General features: G+C 39.1%; 1 protein-coding gene across 2 annotated transcripts in view; it reads right to left on the reverse strand.

The window, feature by feature from the left end:
• LOC126298442 (rho guanine nucleotide exchange factor 17) overlaps window positions 1-21,793 on the reverse strand; it is a 950,787-nt gene that overhangs the window by 200,283 nt on the left and 728,711 nt on the right. For both annotated transcript variants that reach the window (XM_049989771.1, XM_049989770.1), the window contains exons 7-8: window positions 19,454-19,791; window positions 11,061-11,152 (exon numbers count right to left, since the gene is read on the reverse strand). In XM_049989771.1, coding sequence (XP_049845728.1) covers window positions 11,061-11,152; window positions 19,454-19,791 — 430 coding nt within the window. The remainder of the gene's footprint in view (window positions 1-11,060; window positions 11,153-19,453; window positions 19,792-21,793) is intronic.

Here is a 21,793-nt window from a genome sequence, read left to right on the forward strand (position 1 = left end):
ATTCTGAGCTTATTTTTGTTTTATTGCTCTGTATTTTTGCATTGCTAACTTTTTGGTCATTTCAAAAAGTGTCAGTGACTTTACTTTCTGTATTGTATGGTTATAATTTTCTACCATATCATTTACATTTCATACTTGTGTTGTTTTTTTGATCAAAATATGACTAGTTTGGATATCTGAATTTGATTGAACATTTGTAGTGAAGACACACTATGTAATTTATGATTTGAATTATTAACATACTTGACTTTCTACAGTCTGCTTGTTATCCATATTTGCTTGATGAGACCCTCTTTCTGAAATCATTTGACATTTTTGTTGTCAACTAATAATCAAATATTTGCTTTGATATTAATGATTTCATCAATCCAATCAAAGTCACAAGATTATTGTAAACATTTAGTATGAAAATGAGTTGGGAGTATTGTGTTGCAAAAATTTTGTAACATGTATATATCTTCTGAATATCATTCTTCTGAATGCCAATATAACGAGAGAAAAAACTGATCTTTGTGACTAAGCAAAAAATGTGCTAATGACCTATGTAAGAGCAATTGGAGCCCAGATACTTGTCCTATGCAACATAAACAAAGTTTAAATCAAATGGCTTTTATTATTACTGGACAGCCATTAGATATTGTTTCCTGCAATTATACAATGCAAAGCAAAAGGTAGTGGTAAGCAAATGGTTTTATAGGCTACTGACTTGGATGTCTGGTGTATCAAACTCCTTCACTATAGTCAGATTGTCATAAACTTAAGTAAATGTTTATGAATAGAATATTATATGAAATTACGGGGGGGGGGGGGGGGGGGGGGGGGGGAGGGGGCTTACATTGTCCTGTCTAGAAAAATGTGTGAGTAAATATTGATTGTCAGAGAGTTACCATGTCATTTAGAGAATTTTTTTGAGATGCACTCATATAATAAAAAATCTGTTAAACATATATTTTTTCCATATTCTGAATGTTTCAAGAATTGTTACAAGGAGATTCTAAATCCAGCAGTAGTTGTCCATAAGCACAATTTTCTGATTCCTGCTGGGATTCCTCTACTCAAGAATGTAAGGCAAAATTATTCAAATTCTCAATAATTATTTGTAAGAAAACAGCATTGGATAAGACCTCAATAAAAATATACAGAAGTGTTGAGAAAATAATTGAATACACAAGGGTATTATAAATGAGTCAAGGTATTTTATAAATTCACTGTAGCCACAGCAATTCACATATTGTCACTAAATCCAACACTCATATAGAAAAACTCAAAACATTTTGTGTTGTTGCAGCTGCACTTTAGATTTCTCCCATGAGTGCAGAGCAGTGAGCAGTTAGGCTAGATGGTGACAGGTGCTGAGAAAGCACAAGTTGTGCTTGAAATGCATTCACATCAATCTACCTTGACAATCCAACAACACTTCAGAACGAAGTTCAACAAAGAACCTTCAACTGCCAACTCCATTTGGTGATGGTGCATGTATTTTAAGGCTTCAGGATGCCTCTGAATCAATGGGTTAGCCTGCAGTGACTGAAGAAATGGTTGATTGCGTACAGGTGAGTTTCCACATAGCCCACAGAAATCAATGAACAGAGTAAGCAGAGAGCTGAACATACCACAACTGACCATTTGAAAGATCTTAAAGAAATGACTGAAGCTGAAGCTTCACCTCTTGCAGTTACTACGAGCCATGAGTCCTGATGACAAAGTAAGACATTTTTAATTTTCAGCTCAACTGCAACAGTTTATGGAAGAGGATGGGTTTTGTGAAAAACTCATCTTCACTGACAAAGCAACATTTTCTTGTGAATGGCACTGTGAAAAGGCACAGTGTGTGAATTTGTGGGACAGAGGACAACCATTCTATCATGTAGTTTCATGAAAAGTTAATGTGTTCTGCGCAGTCTCACAGTTTAAAGTTTATGGTCCCTTTCTCTTCTTTGAAAAGACCGTTACAGGACACATGTATTTGGATATGCTGGAAAATTGGCTCATATCAGAACTCAAGACCTAGAGTGTGGACTTCATCTATCAACAGAATGGTGCTCCATCACACTTTTTTCATGAAGTTCATGAATTATAGAAAAGGAAATTGAGAAACCAACTGATCGGTCATGGTGGGACTGATGATCAGCAATTAATGTCATGGGCTCCACAATCTCATGACCAAAACCAAAAGATCAGCATGTAGTTTATTACATAGTCTATTAGACAATGTGTTACATCCTTCAGTCAACAGATGTCACTGTACCCTTGCATAAATACTATATTATACATAGTCATATCATAAACAAAATTAAATTTCATATCAATTCCACAAGCCGTAAGAAATATAGATAGAGAATCATTTTTCAACAGCTTACACATACATTGAGTTCTTACGCATATAGGTTTGGCAATAACAAAATTAGCAGACAAATCACTTCTTGTAGCAGGATAAGACTGAGTTACCATAAATGTCCTGTATGTGATAACATCAGAAGCAGAAAAATTATTTGAACTAGGTGCCAGAGAACATAGAGATGAATCACCATTAACAATAGCAACAGTCAATAATGCTTGTCCAACTTCAACTACAACATTAGTTAAAGCAAAATCAGTATGTCCACCAAGAAACAGTAATGGACCATCGAGAACATCACTTTTGAAGTATCAACATCCATACTGTAGTCAGTCTTTATGTCTAAGATAGTCTTTTAGATAGCTGAATGCCAGTGACACACATGATGTAGACACAACAGGTGACTGATGTTCTGTACAGTCCACCAGAGTTTCATGATGGATGTTTTTATTTTGCCTTAACCAATGTTGCAGTAGAAGTTAAACAAGCATGGTTGACTGATGCTATTGTTCATGTTGATTCAGTTCTCTGTTCTTTGGCAACTAGGTAGGAGAATTTTTCTCCTTGTGATGTTATCACATTTATGGTAATGTAGTTGTATGCCACTACAAGAAGTGATACATCTGCTAATTTTTTACTGACAAACCTATATGTATATCATGACTCAATGTATGTGTAAGTTGTTGAAAAATGATCCTGTATCTGTATTTCTTAGGGGTCAGGAATTGACAGGGAATTAAATTTTGTTTGTGATATGACTGTGTATGATTCCCACTGGGCAGTATTACAGTGATTCCCACTCAAATGCACTCTACTAGTACAAGCCTGTGGTGCCTGTTTTTATCATCAGGTAAAGGATTTGATCAAAAAGCTTCAAAACTGTCCTTACCTCACGGAGATGGTGAAATGATATATTACACATGGTTTGCTGCCAAACTGTGCAATGAGGAAGAAGTTTCTATGAATGTAAGCCCAATTTTTGTTTCAATGGAAGCTTTAAAACACCCACATAATTGTAAAAATGCTATGTTTAGCACATGTGCATGATGCTGAGAAAATAACTACTCCCGTGTATTTGCAATGAATATCACCCCAACATATGTATATCATTAACTATAAAATAATAAAAGTATCTAATTTTGTATGTAGACCTGTAATGTATGCCTTACACTCACTTTCTTTAAATTTATTTGCAGCCTCAAATTATCCTTTGCCTTTCCTTTTCATGCTTATTACAAATATAGTATAAATACATCATATTGAGCAGTATTTCAGTTTATTTGCAGCGTAAGTAATGTAATAATTTAGAATAAAAAAATAAAAAACTATTTCTGCATAGGGACTTGACCCCAAAATCTTTGGATTACCATCCTGTACTCTTCCTGGTGCACCAACTGCTGTCTGGAAACTTTTTCCCTGGTGCATTTATCCAACAGTTTCGCAGGGTTGGCTAAGATAAAAAAAGAATTTGGCAAGGTTAATGTTAAGGGGTGGCTGCATGCTCTTCCTGCCCCCCCCCCCCCCCCCCCCCACACCCCTATCCTCCGGGATTGAATTAGTGTACCCCAGCTGTCTGTGTCTAGTGTAATCCATGGAATAGTGTGAACATGTTCAGATGTCTGCGAGTCATGTAACTAAGGTGGAACAAGGAGACTAGCCTGGTATTCACCTAGGGGGGGGGGGGGGGGGGGGAGATGTGGAGAACAGTCTAAAAACCACACCCAGGCTGGCCAGCACACCAGCTCTCATTGTTAATCTGCCGGGCGCATTTAATCCGGGGCTGGTGCATCTACCCGAGTCCAGGAAGCAGCGCATTAGCAGTCTCGGCTAACCTGGCAGGTCCACTGTCTGGAAACTACACTGGTGTTAATGGCTCATCTCTCACCTGACTCATTCTAAAAATGTTATTTCTTCTAAATTCTTGGCCATCTGGAGCTCCCACATTTTTCATTTTCATTTCTGGTCAAGTCCTGCATATACCATGAATTCAAACAAAATCAGTGATGGCAAGTACGTGCAGACTTCCTGTTAATTGTGGGGGCAGCTTGTGAGTCATTCCTGGATACCTTAGACAAGGTATGCAGGAGAGATATGAAGTTTGGAAAGTAGGAGAGATGTACTGGCAAAAGCGAATTTCCGAGGCAGGTCATGAGTTGCGCCTGGGTGGTTCTGTCAGCAGGAGATTGCCCATTAATCACAGTTTGACAAACAGTTTTAAACAGTCAAGAAGTTTCAGAGAAAACTAACCAGTTTTTAATATCAAATACACTTTGTCTCTAGCTGCAGCCAATCCAGTAGTCATAGAAACAAATTACCTGCTCTTAGATGTGAAATAAACTGCTGGCCATTAAAACCGCAACATCAGGAAGGATAACAAATAACAAAATTTTACTTATTGTGCATATACAGTACAATAGGAAGAACACACCATTAAAATGCAGGAGATTTTTGGGATGAACTGAGTGCATTCAGTATACAAACACAGCTGCCATGTTTGGCAACAACAGCAGCTCTAACCTGCCTGGGCATCATGCTAAACTAATCACAGATGGCAGATACAGGTATGTCATTCCATGGTACTTCAACTCTATGCCAGACTTCATCAGTCATAGTTGCTGGCATCAAGATAGGCCAGAATGGTATGGGCAATGTGCAGTTCATTATCTTCTTCAGAGATAACATCACAGATGACTCAAAGACAGGGAACAGCCACCAGCCATAGCAATCAGAAATGTAATGGCTACCATTCAAATTACCATTTATGTGAACCAGAGATGAATCTCTTATGTATGTAGTGGCACCCCTTCCATCATGCCAGGTGCTATGCCCAAATGATAATTTGAATGAAATCTGGTGATATTCATTCTCCTCAAAGATTCCACACATGAGATACCTATCATAATCAGAACTCATGTGAAAATATGACATAGTGCCACTCTTGTGTCCTGCGTTGTCATTGGGTACACCACTGTTGGCCTCCCTATCTCTGTTGCCAATTCACGGAAATCCACAACAATGGTCACCATGCTGATAATCTCTGATGATGTTCCAGACATCACCATACCATCCATTTGGATATTTTTTGTTCTCCAAAGAAGCCCATTTGTTGACTCAAGACACCTGATATATCTTTATGATTTGGCATGGGTGATTCAACAGTATGTTTGTCCTTTCAGATACTAGTTACCTGTGTGGAAATTCTGCATGGTGTGGAGTCTGACACTTCTAAAGCCATAGATTCCATATCTGTATTACAGTCATGGGATGTGGAATGATACAAGAAACAATATCATCGAATGACAAACCACAATCTTGACATGTCACCATTCTGTCACTGTTCAATTCTAACATGTGCTGGTAGACATTTATTTTTCCTCCACAAGGCATAACACAATCCTCTTACAAACAATCCACATGCAAATGTGATTTCTAAATGAGAAACCCATGTGGGGAAGCAATTACAGCTTGTGGCTTGCCACCCATATGCAAATTAGTCTTTAAGGCAGAGATGGTGGGACTTCCCATCCTTCCAACTGTAGCCCACATCAGCTGTAAGCCAGTACTGGTGGGTAGCAATGTGACAAATCACATAACTTATGTAGCTTACTGTGTTCAGATTTATGCAAAAGTGAAGTATCTTGAGTTTCAGTCAAATTTGTATAGTAGTTTCCAAGAAAACTGACTTATTTCATAATTTTAGTTTCCAAGAAAACTGACTTATTTCATAATTTTAAGTGCATTTAAATGAGTTAGTAAAGACTTAAATATTGAGTAATATGTGTAATATAGTATATAAACTTTGTCCTGAATTTTAAGTAAAATTTGAATTTTGGAAGAAAAACATGGTAGATAAACCATTATTTTGGTTAACATAGAGGTTAGAAATTTGAGCACTATACTCAATAAGCAAAATCATGAAACTGTACCAGTTTTTAGCCCTGTAAAAGTAATACTTTGAGATAAAGGACATTTTATTCAGATAATTTTGAAGGATAATGTCTACAACCAGCTCCAGTTATAGTATCTTTGTTTATTGAAGTGGACACTTTTAATCCAGATTCTCTGGAGATGCATCCTCTACTACAGGAAAAATTGACAGTTGTTTATAGTCCCAACTGGGAGAATTATTGTATTATATGAGGGGGCTGAACGAAACACTATGAGAAAAGCATGCCCACTCTGCTGTACACACACATGAACATTGTGCACTACATTCCAGTGCAGCCAGTCTATCATAGGTGAGCAGAACACAAGACACAAATTGTTAAATATGTTTTTATGAATCAGTTTTTGAAGTGATTTGTAGCTAGACAAGAAATGAGGAAACATGTGTTAAGAATTAGACTTGGTGATGCAACTGTTCATGGCATAATAATGTATGGAAAGTTCTGGTTGAAAATTACAAATTATTTAGAAACAAAGAAATAACTAACTGAGGGATAGAAGCACTGCATTGTCAATAGGCACACAGACAAGAGGTACAGAGCTCAACTAGCTTGCAGAATGCACTTCCTTTTTCTAGCTGTAGGAAAAACATGCACACAAACTCACTCATACACACTAACTCACATCCACACTCCTGTTTCTGTACATAGTGCTCAGCTGCCTACTAGCTCTTTACTGGCCCATGGTGAGTGTGCTGGGTTGAGGTGGAAGTATGGGGTGGGGTGAGTGGTGAAGTGAGGTAGGAGGTGGGGATGTGTTGGGGGGGGGGGAAACATCTAGGAGCTAATGGGAGAATGAGGACCTGTCTGTGGGCTAGCTAGGATTGCAGGTAGAGGGGGTAGGTGGCAGATGGTTGGGCCTGCAATTTTATAGACTAGGGCATGAGATAACAGCACACAATTAGCTGAATTGGGTATGGTAACTGAGGCAGAGGATGGTGTACAACACACACACACACACACACACACACACACACACACACACACACACACACACACACTACTGGGTGGGGGGACAGAGAGTTATTTTAGGTTTAGGTGAAGAAGGTTATGGAAGCAAAGGATGTACTGTCAGGATAGCTCCCATCTGTGCAGCTCAGGAAAGCGGGTGTGGTGGGGAGGATCCAGAGGACATTGGTTGTGAAGTAACCACTGAAATCTCAGATGTTGTGCTCTGCTGCATGTTATGCCACTTCGTGGTCTACCTTGTTTTTGGCAACAGTTTGGTGGTGACCAGTAGTTCTAGTTGACATCTAGTGGATGTCATTCCAATGTAAAATGCTGTGCAGTGGTTGCAGCAGAGCTGGTATATAACATGGTTGCTTTCACAGGTGGCCCAGCCTGTGAAGAGGTAGGAATAGCCTATGACAGGACTGGAGTAGGTGGTGCTGGGTGGGTGGATTGGGCAAGTTTTGCATCTGGGTCTTATACAGGGGTATGATCCCTGTGGCAGGGGATTTAGGGGTGGAAGTGTCATAGGGATGGACTAGGACATTGCAGAGATTAGGTGGGTGGTGGAACACCACTTTGGGGCTGGAGGGGGGGGGGGGGGGGGGGGGAGGCAGGAGGATCGAGGAAGTGTCTTGCGTATGATGTCCTTCATTTGAGAGCATGATAATAGATAATAAATATCTGACAAAGGATGTGGTTCAGTTGTTCCAGTCAAGAGTGGTATCAGGTGACAAGAGGACACTTCTTTGTGGTTGGTTCCTGGGATGGATGTGAGGATCAAATGTGTGTGAGGTTATGGCACAGGAAATCTGTTTGTGAATTAAGTCTGCAGAGTATTGCCTGCCTGTGAAGGCCTTTGTGAGGCTTTCAACATACTGGGCAATGGGGTTCTACTGGCCAGAGTGGCCGAGTGGTTCTAGGCACTACAGTCTGGAACCGCGCGATCGCTACGGTCGCAAGTTCGAATCCTGCCTCGGGCATGGATGTGTGTGATGTCCTTAGGTTAGTTAGGTTTAATTAGTTCTAAGTTCTAGGGGACTGATGACCTCAGAAGTTGAGTCCCATAGTGCTCAGAGCCATTTGAACCATTTGATGGGGTTCTCATCACTGCAGATGCATCTACCAGGAGTATCCAAGTGTATGTGAGGGATTTTGTGGTGTGGAAAGCGTGGCAGCTGTCAAAGTGGAGGTACTGTTGGTGATTGGTAGGTTTGAACTGGACTGAGGAGTGGATGGAGCCACCTGAGAGGAGCAGATTGACGTATAGGAAGGTGGCACGATGGGTGGAGGAGGACCAGGTGAAGTGGATGGGAGAGAAGCTGTTGAGGCTGTGGAAGAATGCGGGTAAGGTACACGAATTTGTTTGCATACCTTCCCTTCAAACGTGAAGCAGTTATGTGTTAGGATGCAGTTGTTTAGGTGTGCAAGGTATGAAGTCGTGGTTTTGCAATCTGTAGGGTGTTTGGAGACAACAAGGTCCTTGGGTGTATTGGTGTGTAGGGAGGTTGCATCAACAGTGGTTAGTAGGCATCCGGGTGGTAACAGTGCGGGGATAGTGGAGCGCCAGTCCAGGAAGTGGCTGATATCTTTAATGTGGTATGCTAGGTTTTGGACAATTGGTTAGAGATGTTGATCAACAAAGGCTGAGATTCTTTCAGCAGGTCACTGTAACCAGCCACAACTGGGTGCCCAGGATTGTTAGGTTTGTGGATTTTGGGGAGCATATAGAAGGCAGGTGTGTGGGCCATTGCAGAGGTGAGTATGGATATGGGTTAAAGTGAGAGGTTGTGGGAATGGCCTATGGATTTGAGCAGGGACTGGAGGTTATGGACTTTGGGGATTGGGTCACCTTTGAAGAGCTTTTAGGTGGTGGTGTTGGACAACTGGGGGAGGCTCTTTGCCCTGTAGCTACTCCAGTTCATCACAATAACAGTGGAACCTTTGTTTGCCAGGAGGATGATAAGGTCAGAATCAATTTTTAGGTTCTGTAGATCAGGATCAATTTTTAGGTTCTGTAGGGCAGTACTCTCTTCTGTTGAAAGGCTGTTGTCCTTACGGAGGGAACTGGGGAAGGACGGTGAGGCAAAGTTGGTAGTTGGGAATTTCTAGAAGGTGACCAGGGGTTGGTTAGGAGAGAATGTGCAAGGGCCATGGTTGGATGGTGGTATGAATTGAGAGGGGAAGAGTTTGATGTTGGATTGGATTGGCTTTGGTTGGAGGAGTTGGTGGCAAAGAAGTGTTTCCACAGTAGGGAACAGGACATGGAGACTAGTTCTTTCACAGGTCCAACATGGTAAAACCTGGGAGTAGGGCTGAATGTGAGGCCTTTGGGCAGGATTGAAACTTCTGAGAGCCTAACGCTTTTGGTGGAGAGGTTAACAACTGTTTTCTGATATTGTTTTGGCCCTGTATTTCATGGAGTGTTCGTAGGGGTTTTTGGAGGATGTGATAGGTTGAAAAGGTCAGCTATGCAGTGTCTGGATGCTATAAGGTGTTGAGGGGGATGAACACTGTGGGTAGGACAAGGGTTGGCTAATGGTAGCTCAAGAGACCTTCTCTCCCATCCACTTCACTAGGTCCTCCTCTACCCATTATGCCACCTTCCTAGCCTTCAATCTCCTCTTCACAGATGGCTCCAGTCACACTTTGGTTCACATCAGACCCACCAATCACCAACAGCACTTCCATTTTGACAGCTGCAACTCCTTCCACACCAAAAAATCGCTCCCATGCAGCTTGACTACCCATGATAGATGCATCTGCAGTGATGAGAACTCCATTGCCCAGTATGCTGAAGGCTTCACAATGGCCTTAATGAAGAGGCAGCAGTACTCTGCAGACCTAATTCATAAACATATATCCTTTGTCATATCCTCACACACACCTGATCCTCACATCCATCCCAAGAACCAACCACAGAGAAGTGTCCCCTTGTCACCCAATACCACCCCGGAGTGGAACAACTGAACCGCATCATTCGTCAGGCATTTATTATCTATCATCATGCCCTGACATCAGGAACATACTACCCAAGACACTTCCTAAGCCCCCCCCCCCCCCACCAAAGTGGTGTTGCTGCCCACCCAACCTGCCCGATATACTTGTCCATACCCCTGTGGAAGACCCAGATGCTAGACCTGCCCAATCCACCCACCCAGCACCACCTACTCCAGTCCTGTCACAGGATTACCCTACCTCATCAAAGAGTGGGCTACCTGTGAAAGCAGCCATGTTATATACCAGCTCCACTGTAACCACTGCACAGCATTTTACATTGTTATGACAACCCACCAGCTGTCAACTATAATAAATGGACACCACCAAACAGTTTCCAAAAACTAGGTAGACCATCCAGTGCCATAACATGTAGCAGAGCACAACATGTGAGATTTTGATGAGTGCTTCACAACAAATGCCATCTTTATCTGAAATGTTAAACATTTACGTATCCAAGCACAGTAGACTTAATGCAATTGGCATTTGTTGCTCACATCCTTCATGATATTGCAGTTCTAGTGGCCAACAATGTATGACTGATCTTGTAAACATGCATCACTAGTTTAGCGTTGAGTCACTGAAAACCATGGTTCATCTAAGTAAAGGATAGTATTTATAACTTATGAAGACACTACATACTTATTATACACAATGAGATGTGGAACTAGATACCTAAGTAGAAGACAGAAAGGAGTGTATATTTTCATTATTATTTCAAAGATTAGTTTTTGCTTTGAAGCACACTTATTATTTGCTAGTTAACAGAAGAATATGAATTGCTAAGCAAAATTAAATTTACAATACTGTGAAGAATAAAGTCTGCATCATACGTTTTACTATCTCAACATCTTCAAGGAGGAGTCTCATCGCCATTCTGTGTTTGTTTCCTTCCAACTGCTGGATCAGGTTTGCTGGTAGGATGCTGAAACAGAACAGTATTCCAAAATTTAGTATTTTAATTTAAGATATGTTGCTACAATTGCTTCAGATTGATAAAAGGCATCAATTCATCATCTAGTTCAGGTGGAACAACTTGGAAAGTGTTAACAGCAAAACAAAAAAGTACAAGTTTGAATTATCATTACTAATACATAAGTCATTGCCGGCAACTAGAAAAGTAGTAAAAATGAAAAGGTATAGAAAAGTGTCACACACAACTTTAACAGTTTAGCTGTGCCTCTGACAAACTTAGCAGACGTGCATCATTTTCCTACACCTTTGATTTTACTTCTAATACCAAGTGAGGTGGTGCAGTGGTTAGCATACTGGACTCACTTTCGGGAGTGCAATGCTCTGCCGCTGTGCCAATGTCAGTGTATGTTCCATCATTCAACTGTGTTAAAATAAAATTGAAAAAATTAAAACTAAAAACCTTTTATGTGTATTATATAATATGTTTCTTTAATTCACTTCCAATGAAACACACTATTTGTCTGCATCTTTTAAAATATCCTTATGGTGTACTTAGAAGTTTTTGCATGTGAATAAAATGTACAGTTCATTGTTGTTAATGAGCTAGTTACTTCACATACATATTTTAATTTTCTATTTGCTAGTCACTTCTGGAAGGGGTTAATGGAGAAGAGAGAGGAAACTATAGCCACATCTGTGAGTTTTATGTACAGTTTAGTTGTGTAAATGATGCAACTACCAATTTGCTCACATAATGTTGCCAACAAAGAAATAGGAGCTGTGTCTTATGACTCATGTACTTTACCCACAGACTGACATATAGAGCACTTACACTGAGGTGACAAAAGTCATGGGATAGCAATATGTGCACATACAGTTGGGGGTAGTATCACATACACAAGGTATAAAAGGGCAGTGCATTGGCAGAGCTGTAATTTGTACTTCGGTGATTTGTATAAAGTTTTCTGACATGGAGGAATTAACAGACTTTGAATGTGGAATGGTAATTGGAATTAGATACATGGGACATTCCATTTTGGAAATCATTATGGAATTCAGTATTTTGAGATCCATAGTGTCATGTGCACGCCAAGAATATCAAATTTCAGGCATTACTTCTCATCATGCAGTGGCTTAGGGACTTCACTTAATGACACAGAGCAGTGGCTGTTGCATAGAGTTGTCACAGCTAGCAGACAAGTAAACTGCCAAATAACTGCCAAAATCAGAGTGGAATATATAAGATGAAGGTATTCATTAGAACAGAGTGGAGAAATTTTATGTTAGTAGGCTATGGTAGATGACTACTGATGTGAGTACCTTTGCTAACACCTGCAGTGCCTCTCCTGGGCTCATGACCATGTCAGTTGGACCCTAGATGACTGTAAAACTGTGGTATGGCCAAATGAGCCCTGATTTCAGTTGGTAAGAGCTGATAGTAGGGATTAAGTGTGACACAGGCTCCATGAAACCATGGACACAGGTAATGAACAAGGCAATGTGCAAGTTGGTGGTGGCTCCATATTGGTGTGAGTGGTGTTTACAAGAAATAAACTGCATCCTCAGGTCAAACTGTACTGAACAGTTACTGGAAGTGGTTATGTTCAGCTACTAGGAGACCATTTTCAGCCATCCATGGACATCATATTTCTGAACAATAATGGAATTTTTATGGATGTCATGTCACCAGGCCACACTTGTTTATAATTGGTCTGAAGAACATTCTGTAGAATTGAAGTGAATGATTTGGCCACCCATATTGCACAACATGAATCCTGTAAAATATTTATGGTCCATAATTTAGAAATTTGTACATATACAAAATCCTGCACAGGCAACACTTCTGGATTATGGATGGCTATAGAGGCAGTACAGCCCAGTATTTCTGCAGGGGCTCCCAACAACTTCTTGTTAATTTCTTTAAAGTCAGTGCCACCATTAGACTGTTTTTTTTATTTGCAGTGTTACATTTACACAATCACAATTTCGGCTTTAAGTTGCCATTATCAAGTGTTTTAATGTTATACAGTGCCTAAGATGGCATACTGTCATATTTAAAATATACTATTAGATATATTGTCTAAGGGTCACTATTTCTGGTAAAAGCCATGCCATCTTAGGCACTGTGTAACACTAAAACACTTGATAGTGGCAACTTAAAGCCAAGATCATGATCATGTGAATGTAACACTGCAAATAAAAAATCAGTCTAATGGTGGCACTGACTTTAAAGAAATATATTATGACTGTGGCCCCACATTATGAAAAAATTATTAAACTTCTTGTTAAGTTGCTGCACAATACCAGACAAAATTAGGTCTAACATTATATTAGGAGGTATCCCATGTATTTTGTCATCTCTTTGTATATTCCATATAAATGCAGCTGAAAATGCTTCAGTAATTGACAGATGTTTATAGCAATATACATTTCTATAGTTCTGACACAACTGAAAGGTTATCACATTAAAGGGACTACATAACAAAACTTACTTTCTAGGTTATTCAGAATAAACTTTGTTCAAATAACATAAATGTATGTATACACTAACTCACATTATCACTTGCTCATTGACTTTACGAAAGCAAGTATCACTTGGCATGATCCAAAAAATAACAAACATTTGCTTTCCTAAATAAATTTGCACTGCATTGCTAAACAGGCTAAGTCCACCAAACAATTTTTTTTAATACTTCTATCTCTAGTAATCAATTTATAGTTCAGTCTTGGCACCATTCACTGTAAGATTGTTTGTGTACCTCAGGGAGGTATTCCTTCATACTTTTGATGTCTCTTTTCTTCTCTGAAAACAATCCTTTTGTACCTGTGACCTCACTGAATGTGATCATTTTGAAAAGTTCATCTTGCACTCTTTTTCCAACAATCTAATCATTTCCCTCCCTCTATCTCAGCGAGTGTCTTTTCTATTTGAATTACCTCAGGCATGGTAATTGTAATCCATGAGGCAGAATTTACATTTACCTTAGTTGTGTTAATGATTGTATAGCCACTTGTGAAATAAAATAAAATCACATTAAATTTTATTATCACATAAAGCATCTCATATAATCAAAGATTGTGACATAAGTGACTTGTTAATTCTAACATTACATACAGACTAATAAAATTAAAATAAGGTTATAACACATTTCTCGTTACTTCTTCAGATACATATTATTTTACATGGTTATCATAAAAAATATCTATGCTTATAATACTGTACATTTGCTATTATTTCTTTATATAGAAACTGTTATAAATGGTTATCAGTCAAGAAATCTTCTACACTGGTAATAGTATTTAGTTTTCAGATGTTTTTCCAGGTCTCCTTCAGTATTTTTTTCCATTTTTTTAAGACTACAATTACCCTTCCAGATTTTATTTGTAAATTTCATGGCCACGTAATGTGGAGTTTCTTCAATAGTTTTAGTCTATGGGTACATAAAATGTTACTTAATCTGTGTGTAGTCTCACACTGATGCAATAAGCAGGTGCCCTAAAAAAGTTGTGGGTTTCTTTGTGAAAATGGACAATAGATCCATGAACATCTGCTGAAAATTAATGCCTCAAGATTTTTTATGTGAAAAATCTTAAAGCTCTTTAAATAAAACAAATTTCATTAATGGTCTACATCCTTCTCCATCATGGGTGTATATTAATTCCTCAACATAGTGACCCTGATGGTAAACACATTTCTCCTAGTGAGAGACTAGTTTGTTGGTACCATCACTGGAGAATGTCTGACTTTGTTGATGATGCCACACCCTCATCTCTGCTTGCACTGCTTAATCACAATCAAAATGCAGTCCTTGACAGTGCTATTTAAGTTTTGGAAACAGACAAAAATCAGATGGGGCCAAATGATAGATGACAGTAAACCCAAGGTGTTGCAGCACTAGTTTCGAATCCTGCCTCGGGCGTGGATGTGTGTGATGTCCTTAGGTTAGTTAGGTTTAATTAGTTCTAAGTTCTAGGCGACTGATGACCTCAGAAGTTAGGTAGCATAGTGCTCAGAGCCTTTTTTTTCCCAATCCTGAAGGAGAGGGTGCTCCATATGTATATGAACTCTTCAAATTCATGTTTTCACTCATTTTAGGGTCAGTTCCTTATGTGCTGGCATAGTTACATTACTTACTGCCATAATATGCACTACAATTTGGAGTTTTTAGTGACAGAGGGTTGCAATTTTCATCAGCAAAATGAGAATGATCATTGAGTAATATGCATGTCATATACAGGGTATTTATAAATGAATATTGGTGTTTTAACAATTTATAACCTCTGTGGATAGAGATGAACCAACCTCCACAATTATCCTACATTTTTATTTTTGTCTGGTCTCAGATGAGATGGAATCTCTCATTCTCTTTTTCTGTTTCTCCGTCTAGGGAGGTATGTCTAATGGACGTGTGAAATTGTCATTTTTGTATATGGATATGCATTTACATAAAGAAGACATAATATTCTGTAATGGTTTACATAAGGTTAACTTGTCAGACTGTTGTTGCTGTTGTTGTTGTCTTCAGTCCTGAGACTGGTTGGATGCAGCTCTCCATGCTACTCTATCCTGTGCATGCTTCTTCATCTCCCAGTACCTACTGCAACCTACATCCTTCTGAATCTGCTTAGTGTATTCATCTCTTGGTCTCCCTCTACGATTTTTACCCTCCACGCTGCCCTCCAATGCTAAATTTGTGATCCCTTGATGCCTCAAAACATGTCCTACCAACCGATCCCTTCTTCTAGTCAAGTTGTGCAACAAACTTCTCTTCTCCCCAATCCTATTCAATACCTCCTCATTAGTTAAGTGATCTATCCACCTTATCTTCAGCATTCTTCTGTAGCACCACATTTTGAAAGCTTCTATTCTCTTCTTGTCCAAACTAGTTATCGTCCATGTTTCACTTCCATACATGGCTACACTCCAAACAAATACTTTCAGAAACGACTTCCTGATACATAAATCTATATTTGACGTTAACAAATTTCTCTTCTTCAGAAATGCTTTCCTTGCCATTGCCAATCTACATGATATATCCTCTCTACTTCGACCATCTTCAGTTCTTTGACTTCCTAAATAGCAAAACTCCTTTACTACTTTAAGTGTCTCATTTCCTAATCTAATTCCCTCAGCATCACCCAATTTAATTTGACTACATTCCATTATCCTCGTTTTGCTTTTGTTGATGTTCATCTTATATACTCCTTTCAAGACACTGTCCATTCCGTTCAACTGCTCTTCCAAGTACTTTGCCGTCTCTGACAGAATTACAATGTCATCGACGAACCTCAAAGTTTTTACTTCTTCTCCATGAATTTTAATACCTACTACAAATTTTTCTTTTGTTTCCTTTACTGCTTGCTCAATATACAGATTGAATAACATTGGGGAGAGGCTACAACCCTGTCTCACTCCTTTCCCAACCACTGCTTCCCTTTCATGCCCCTCGACTCTAATAACTGCCATCTAGTTTCTGTACAAATTGTAAATAGCCTTTCGCTCCCTGTATTTTACCCCTGCCACCTTCAGAATTTGAAAGGGAGTATTCCAGTCAACATTGTCAAAAGCTTTCTCTAAGTCTACAAATGCTAGAAATGTAGGTTTGCCTTTTCTTAATCTATCTTCTAAGATAAGTTGTAAGGTCAGTATTGCCTCACGTGTTCCAACATTTCTACAGAATCCAAACTGATCTTCCCCAAGGTCCGCATCTACCAGTTTTTCCATTCATCTGTAAAGAATTCGCATTAGTATTTTGCAGCTGTGACTTATTAATCTGATAGTTCGTTAATTTTCACATCTGTCAACACCTGCTTTCTTTGGGATTGGAATTATTATATTCTTCTTGAAGTCTGAGGGTATTTCGCCTGTCTCATACATCTTGCTCACCAGATGATAGGGTTTTGTCAGGACTGGCTCTCCCAAGGCCGTCAGTAGTTCCAATGGAATGTTGTCCACTCCGGGGGCCTTGTTTCGACTCAGGTCTTTCAGTGCTCTGTCAAACTCTTCACGTAGTATCTTATCTCCCATTTTGTCTTCATCTACATCCTCTTCCATTTCCATAATATTGTCCTCAAGTATATCGCCCTTGTATAAACCTTCTATATACTTCTTCCACATTTCTGCCTTCCCTTCTTTGCTTAGAACTGGGTTGCCATCTGAGCTCTTGATATTCATACATGTGGTTCTCTTATCTCCAAAGGTCTCTATAATTTTCCTGTAGGCAGTATCTATCTTACCCCTAGTGAGATAAGATTCTACATCCTTACATTTGTCCTCTAGCCATCCCTGCTTAGCCATTTTGCACTCCCTGTTGATCTCATTTTTGTGACGTTTGTATTCCTTTTTGCATGCTTCATTTACTGCATTTTTATATTTTCTCCTTTCATCAATTAAATTCAATATTTCTGCTGTTACCCAAGTATTTCTAGCAGCCCTCGTCTTTTTACCTACTTTATTCTCTGCTGCCTTCACTACTTCATCCCTCAGAGATACCCATCCTTCTTCTACTGTGTTTCTTTCCCCAATTCCTGTCAATTGTTCCCTTATGCTCTCCTTGAAACTCTGTGCAACCTCTGGTTCTTTCAGCTTATCTAGATCCCATGTCCTTAAATTCCCAACTTTTTGCAGTTTCTTCTGTTTTAACCTACAGGTAATAACCAATAGATTGTGGTCAGAGTCCACATCTGCCCTGGAAATGTCCTACAATTTAAAACCTGATTCCTAAATCTCTGTCTTACCATTATATAATCTATCTGATACCTTTTAGTATCTCCAGGTTTTTTCCATGTATACACCCTTCTTTTATGATTCTTGAACCAAGTGTTAGCTATGATTAAGTTATGCTCTGTGCAAAATTCTACCAGACAGCTTTCTCTTTCATTTCGTATCCTCAATCCATAATCACCTACTATGTTTCCTTCTCTCCCTTTTCCTACTGACGAATTCCAGTCACCCATGACTATTAAATTTTTGTCTTCCTTCACTACCTGAATAATTTCTTTTAACTCATCATACATTTCATCAATTTCTTCATCATCTGCAGAGCTAGTTGGCATATTAACTTGTACTACTGTAGTAGGCATGGGCTTTGTGTCTATCTTGGCCACAATAATGCGTTCACTATGCTGTTTTTAGTAGCTTACCCGCACTCCTATTTTTTTATTCATTATTAAACCTACTCCTGCATTACCCCTATTTGATTTTGTAATTATAACCCTGTATTCACCTGACCAAAAGTCTTGTTCCTCCTGCCACCGAACTTCACTAATTCCCACTATATCTAACTTTAACCTATCCATTTCCCTTTTTAAATTTTCTAACCTACCTGCCCAATTAAGGGATCTGACATTCCACGCTCCGATCCGTAGAATGCCAGTTTTATTTCTCCTGATAATGACGTCCTCCTGAGTAGTCCCCGCCCGGAGATCCGAATGGGGGACTATTTTACCTCCGGAATATTTTACCTAAGAGGACGCCATCATCATTTAATCATACAGTAAAGCTTCATGTCCTCGGGAAAAATTATGGCTGTAGTTTCCCCTTGCTTTCAGCCGTTCACAGTACCGGCACAGCAAGGCCGTTTTGGTTAATGTTGCAAGGCCAGATCAGTCAATCATCCAGACTGTTGCCCCTGCAACTACTGAAAAGGCTGCTGCCCCTCTTCAGGAACCACACGTTTGTCTGGCCTCTCAACAGATACCCCTCCGTTGTGGTTGCACCTACGGTACGGCCATCTGTATTGCTGAGGCACGCAAGCCTCCCCACCAACGGCAAGGTCCATGGTTCATGGGGGGGCTTGTCAGATTATGAGTATTAAATTATCTGGTGGTAAGCATGATAGAAAATGATGGTGTTCCACATGAGTCATGCCATATATTAGAACCTTTATGTATGTGGAATAGCCCATGGTATACATCAATTAAGAGAAATAACTGTTAGAAACTACTTTGTGTATATTGTATCAGGAGTTAACAACAGTTAACATATGTATTTTTGCTTATATAGGCAGTAAACAAACTTCATGTAAATCATAATGAGTGTGATATTTGAAGTTGTTGCTTTTCAATCATACTGAGTAGTTGCTGTTCATCTACTATTAATTGCTTAATATTTACATTAGACCATAGGTAATTGTGAATAAATCACAGTTAGCTACATGCTGTGTAAATAAAACCCCATTTACTATGAGCATTGTTGCACAGCATGCTGGCAGTGTGAGTTTTAATTCTCAGATCTTGATAGTCAGAAGAATTGCTAGTAATAAATGTTTTTAGTTTGCTTAAAATTAAGAAATCTAAATATCATACTCACGCTGAAGGCTTCCTGATAGCACCACTGCGGCGTTTAACTGTAGTAATAATGAGTAAATCATTAAAAAGGAACAATCCACGCTCTGGATTGCCAGAGCCAGCTGCATCTCCAGTAACGGACACCAAATCAAAACGCAGAAACACTCTATCTGGAGTGAATATATTGGAGCAGCCTTCAATAACATTTTCCAGTTCCCTAAGCATTGCTTGCTGTTGTTCTGCTTCCATACTCTCTCGTTCAGTACAGTTGATTTTCACAGCCAAGACATGTACCTCACGTTGTGCTGACAGAAGTAAGTTGTAGTCTGGATGGCTCTGTTCTGTGTTCTTGATAAGTGTCTGTAAAATATATCCAAATTATTTTTAGATGTTATCATATGTTTTTATGACTATGTTCACAAAGTAATATATAATACAGAAATTTAACAAATTAATTTTTTTTTACATAGAATAAAAATGCAGTATGAAGAAACAAAATCCTTGCACAAACTAAATTTTTAATTAAAAAAAAAACCGTTTGCAGTTGGTGTTTTCTGTAAGTAAATGAAAGCAATATTAGTCTTATGCTGCACTGTTATTAAGACTATTTGTGTTTCAGTGGACCAAGAGCAGATTAAAGGAAATGGTGGAAGTGGATCACATAAACAAATAAGAAAGGATTCCAATTACTGAATTGTTTATTGCATATCATGATGTATTTCACATGCCCGGGGACAGACTGACATACACAGAGATGGTGAAATATGAAATTAAACTGAAAGTGTAAGGAAAAGTAGTAAAGATCTGAAAATATCAACTACCAGAGGTGCAAAAGGAAGCCCTCCAAAACAAGATAGATGGAACATTAATAAATGATTTCATTACACTGAGTACAAGTGGGTAAAATTTCCCATTATTGATGGTTCCAAAAAGACAGATGCTTCAGGGAAACAAAAATGGAGAATAGTTGTGGGCTACTGGAGGGTGAATGACATTTGTATTAACACTGTATTCTGCTATCCCATATCAATGACATTTTAGATTGCTTAGGAAAAGCTAAGCACTTCAACACTTTCGACGATGCAAAGGGTTACCACCAGATGGGGAGAAAACAGCCTTCTATACTACAGAAGGGCATTAGAATACAAAAGGGTACTGATGGGAATAACAGATGGTAGAGCCACTTTTCAGAGACTGATGAACACAGTATTAACCAGACTTCAGGGACACAAGATATGATTCAGGTAATGTGTTTACATTCAGAGCTACATTAGAAGAGCATAATGCCAAACTAGAACAAGAATTTGAGAGATTCCAATCACACAATTCAAAATTGCAGGTTGACAAGTGTGAGTTCCTACAGAAAGAGAGAATTTATGTATGGCACATAATTATGACAGAAGGATTAAAACCCAACCCACAAAAGAAGAGCATGATGACAGAGTATCCAAGACCTAGCACCACAAATCACTTAAAGAGCTTTCTGCTGAAGAAAGAAGCAAACTATGAGTGGTTGACACCATGGGAAGCTGTTTTCCAGGAATGAAAAGAGAAAATAGCTAGCTCCCATCTTACAGTACCTTGATTTTACAAAACAATTCATAATCACAATCGATGTTAGCAAGCAGTCAATCGGTACCATGTTGAGCCAAGGAGAATTAGGACAGAATTTGTCAGTAGCCTCTGCATTCAGGATGCTCAACCCTGCTGAGAAAGGATATAATACGATCAAGTGAGAGCTTTTAGCTAGAGTGTAGGCAGCGAAGTACTATTGACCTTGTGTGTACAGAAGAAGATTCGAGCTACACCTGCACCTACATCTACATGGATACTCTGCAAATTACATTTAAGTGACTGGCAGAGGGATCACTGAACCACGTTCACAATAATTCTCTATTATTCCAACCTTGTACAGCGCATGGAAAAAAAAACATCTATATCTTTTTGTGTGAGCTCTGATTTCCCTTATTTTACTATAATGATCATTTCTCTCTATGTAGGTTGGCATATATTTTCCCATGAGGTCCACCCCAAATCATTTTAGTAACACTCGCTACCCTATTTCGTGATAATACAAAATGTGGGGCCTCCTTTTGACTTTCTCGATGTACTCTGTCAGTCCTGTCTGGTAAGCATACTTCACCATGCAGCAGTATTCCAAAAGAGGACAGACAAGCATAGTACGGGCAGTGTCTGTAATAGATCTGTTACATTTTCTAAGTGTCATGCCAATAAAACACAGTCTTTGGTTAGCCTTCCCCACAACATTTTCTATATGTTTCCACCAATTTAAGTAGCCTTCCCCACAACATTTTCCATATGTTTCCACCAATTTAAGTTGTTCATAATTGTAATTCCTAGG

The sequence above is a fragment of the Schistocerca gregaria genome, chromosome X (assembly GCF_023897955.1).
Source record: "Schistocerca gregaria isolate iqSchGreg1 chromosome X, iqSchGreg1.2, whole genome shotgun sequence".
Lineage (NCBI taxonomy): Eukaryota > Metazoa > Arthropoda > Insecta > Orthoptera > Acrididae > Schistocerca > Schistocerca gregaria.